This window comes from Pangasianodon hypophthalmus, chromosome 15 (genome assembly GCF_027358585.1).
Source record: "Pangasianodon hypophthalmus isolate fPanHyp1 chromosome 15, fPanHyp1.pri, whole genome shotgun sequence".
NCBI classification, from domain to species: Eukaryota; Metazoa; Chordata; class Actinopteri; order Siluriformes; family Pangasiidae; genus Pangasianodon; species Pangasianodon hypophthalmus.
The window spans coordinates 24,481,521-24,485,376 of NC_069724.1; the positions used below are offsets into that span (position 1 = coordinate 24,481,521).

General features: G+C 36.6%; 1 protein-coding gene across 9 annotated transcripts in view; it reads left to right on the forward strand.

Annotated features, from left to right (window-relative positions):
• Window positions 1–3,591, forward strand: part of nedd4l (NEDD4 like E3 ubiquitin protein ligase) — a 70,755-nt gene extending 67,164 nt beyond the window's left edge. For all 9 annotated transcript variants that reach the window (XM_053240078.1, XM_053240079.1, XM_053240080.1 and 6 more), the window contains 2 exons: window positions 1–2; window positions 1,099–3,591. The exon at window positions 1–2 is cut by the window's left edge and continues 71 nt beyond it. In XM_053240078.1, the coding sequence (XP_053096053.1) occupies window positions 1–2; window positions 1,099–1,201 (105 nt within the window). In that variant the 3' untranslated portion in view covers window positions 1,202–3,591. The remainder of the gene's footprint in view (window positions 3–1,098) is intronic.
• The last annotated feature ends 265 nt before the right edge of the window (window positions 3,592–3,856 follow it).

The window sequence follows — 3,856 nt, forward strand, 5'->3', positions numbered from 1 at the left end:
TGGTACGGTCCATTCTCCCTAATACATATAGGCTGGAATTTACCATGACAGTTATCACAGGGGGGTTTCACTGTATTTTGGCATATGTTAGAGAAATTATCTCCTTTTTTTAACCTGTGTGTGCTGTGTTTATGATTAAAATATAGTAAATTAACAGGTAAAATGGTGTACAATGCAATACACATACGCCGTTATGGTTTGTGTACGGTGTGTGTTCATTCGTTTTTCGTTTCAAAATAAAAATGGGAAAACGTATAACATGATGTCATTTGCACAAATAAATTTAGGGGGATTAAAATGTTCTTAAATGAAACATTGTTCAGCCACAGTCACCATCTTTAAAATCACACTCTTCTGTTGTTAAAAAGCGCGTAGAGCCGTATTAGCAGTGCGTCAGGCGCTAACGCTAATCCGTAATCTCTCCTCCTTTCTACTAGCTCCAGAATAATTGTGGGTCGTTCAATACATCTAAAATTGAAGAAAACCAAGTAAAGGAGAAATACGAGAGCTTTTTTGCAATATTTAAAATATTTTTTATATATTTTTAAAATCATTTTTAATATTTTAAAGCCAATTAGGCACATGCAAAGAAATGCCTTAATAATGAAATAATTAAATTAAACATTTCTACTTTTAAAAAAAAATACTATAAAGAGAAGGAAATCGTACTAAACTAAAGAAAGTCAGTATTTGGTGTGACAGCGCTGCTTTAAAAAAAAACACATCAGTAGTCTGAGGTTCACTTCGTGCAGTTTTTAAGGAAATTAGCGCATAAATAAGGAATAAATAAGTTGTATTGAGCGCTTTGGAGAGTATGTATATATCTTTCTTTTTTCACATATTAATAACGAAAAACAAATGAACGCAGCGTACACGGGCGTCTTTACGTTAAACATGGTGCTGTTTTTGCTTTATGAAAATCTGAAATATAATAATCTGTAATAATTTATATTTATCGTATAAATCGAACGCATCAGTGATGTGGTTCAGTGTTTCTCATAGCACTTATTTATCTAGCTGTCATGTTTAATATTATTATTATTATTATTATTATTATCATTATTATTATTATTAATAAATATTGTGTCTCGTGTGCAGTTTTAACCGTTTGGATCTGCCAGCGTACGAGTCGTTCGATGATCTGAGGGAGAAGCTGCTGATGGCTGTGGAGAACGCGCAGGGCTTCGAGGGAGTCGACTAGATACACACACACGCGTACACACACTGCAACATAGATATACGCACACACACACACACACACACACACACACACACACAGTCGAATCTGAGGCCTGGAGCCTTTTAACAGTTGTGTGTGTGTGTGTGTGTGTGTGTGTGTGTGAACACACATTGAGACTGATCTGAGACTTTACGCTACACTACAGCACAGTCCTTTAACTCTCTCTCTCTCTTTCTCTCTCACTCTCTCTCACTCTCTCTCACTCTTGCTCTTTCTCACTCTCTCTCGCTCTTTGTCTCTGGGGTGCTTTTACTTTTGCACTTTGCTTCATCCCTCCATCTTTCATGCCTCTGTTTTCTGTCTTTATTTCTCGTTAACTCTCCTCTCTTTTTTCAATCCCTCCATCTTTCTTGCTCTCAGATGACTGATTTTTTTTCCTCTCTCTCTCTCTCTCTCTCTCTCTCTCTCTCTCTCTCTCTCTCTCTCTCTCTACTCTTCCACACCTATTGTCAAAGGATTATGGGTAGTGAAGGCGTAGTAATCGGTAAACCCATATCAGGTCTTATAAACACCAGATTACCTTAGACGACGAAGAGCGACGAAGAGCCACACCTCCTCTTCCTCCTCTTCTTCCTCACGCCTCCTTCGCTCTTCTTTTCTTCCACGCTGGGGATTTTTTTAATCTTTCTTTTTTTTTTCTTTTTTTCAAAACACAGAAGGAACAGTAATCATCATTTTTAGATTTTTATCAGTTATTATCCGGATGATCTTATCACGTTGGCGTTTGTATCAATAATGTACGTGGTTTACAATTTTAGGTTAAAAAAAAATACAACTAAAGAAATAAATGAATACTGCATGGCGAGCTGGCCGAGCTGTAATGGGATTACGGCTGACTCCCTGATCAGTGTGTTTTAGTGCTGAGAAAACTGGCATGAACATGCGTGTATGTCGTGTTATGGATATGATTACGTAGTAATTAACGCTGTTTTCCCGCTCCCCTGGAACTGCCGGGGAAAACCGAGACGCCGTGTAAACGACGCTTTTCTTCACAAGTGTATTATTAATATTAATATTAATATTATTACAATTATTATGCTGTTTGTACATTTTTTTTTTTGAGGATTGAGGAAGAAAAAAAAACAAACGTTTAACTGAGTCACTGTATGTATTAAAGCTTCTGTAAGTATTAACAGCATGAATGAAGAAGATGTGAACGTTCTGACTGCTGCAGATTTTTAGTACTTAAACTCCTCTTTCTGTCACCTTTCCTTTTATTTCTTTCCCCCCTTTTATTATTTATGTCCATTCTAACATCACTAAAAGCTGTAAGGGCACTTTATCGGTCACTCGCGAGCCTCGTGGGTCGACGTTTTTCTCTTTTATTAATATTAACTTGAATGTGACTTTGCTATAATATCTATGATATCTTTTCTGTTTCGAGCACTCAAACGACACGGTGCAATTCTCTCATCTGATTTCTGTCAGGCGCTCACCCCGACCTCGCAACACCTGATCCGGGGTCAGTTTCACCCCTCAGAGTCGTAATGACGTGGATCAGGACTGTAGAAAGGTTCGGTGTGGTTCTGAATCATTTTCTTTGACTCGGATTCTCTGAATCGGGTTCTCTGAATCAATATCTCTGAATTAGATTCTCTGAATCATTTTCTTTGAACTAGATTCTCTGAATTAGATTCTCTAATCATTTTCTTTGAATCGGGTTCTCTGAATCAATATCTCTGAATTAGATTCTCTGAATCATTTTCTTTGAACTAGATTCTCTGAATTAGATTCTCTGAATCATTTTCTTTGAATCGGATTCTCTGAATCAATTTATCTGAACTAGATTCTCTGAATCATTTTCTTTGAATCAGATTCGCTGAATTAGATTCTCTGGATCATTTTCTTTTAATCAGATTCTCTGAATTGGATTCTCTGAATCAATTTCTCTGAACTAGATTCTCTGAATCAGATTCTCTGAATCAATTTATCTGAACTAGATTCTCTGAATCATTTTCTTTGAATCAGATTCTCTGAATCAATTTCTCTGAATTAGATTCTCTGAATCATTTTCTTTGAATCAGATTCTCTGAATTAGATTCTCTGGATCATTTTTTTTTAATCAGATTTGCTGAATTAGATTCTCTGGATCATTTTCTTTGAATCGATTTCTCAGAATCAGATTCTCTGAATCACTTTATCTGAGCCTTTTATTTCTCTCACCTGGTTTCTGTGCTTTCTCTTTCTGCCGCTCACAACGCGGCTCAACCGATTTCTGATCTCTGATGTTATTGTTATCTTTCTTTCTTTTCTCTTTCTCTCTTTTGTAGAGCCTGTTGTTTTTGTATCGATGGGGAATGTTCACCCTTGCGATTCGTATAACTTGGTTCAAATTAAACTGAGGAATGAAACTCTTACGTTCCTGTCTGGATTTATTTTTTTCATTCCACTTTGTAGGTGGATCATTACGGAGTATGATTAATCTCTCTACAATGTGTTGGCAAGTTAGTTCCTGTTCTCACTTTTATTATAGAAGCTGTAAACTGTCGTTACCGAGAAACCGCCAAGAAGCGTAAACTCCTCTGTCCTGAAGATGTTAGAGAACTTAAAGTTACAGCTTTACTTCTGACTGTTACAAAGCACTGGCACTGGAGACTCCTTCCATAAATTTTACAC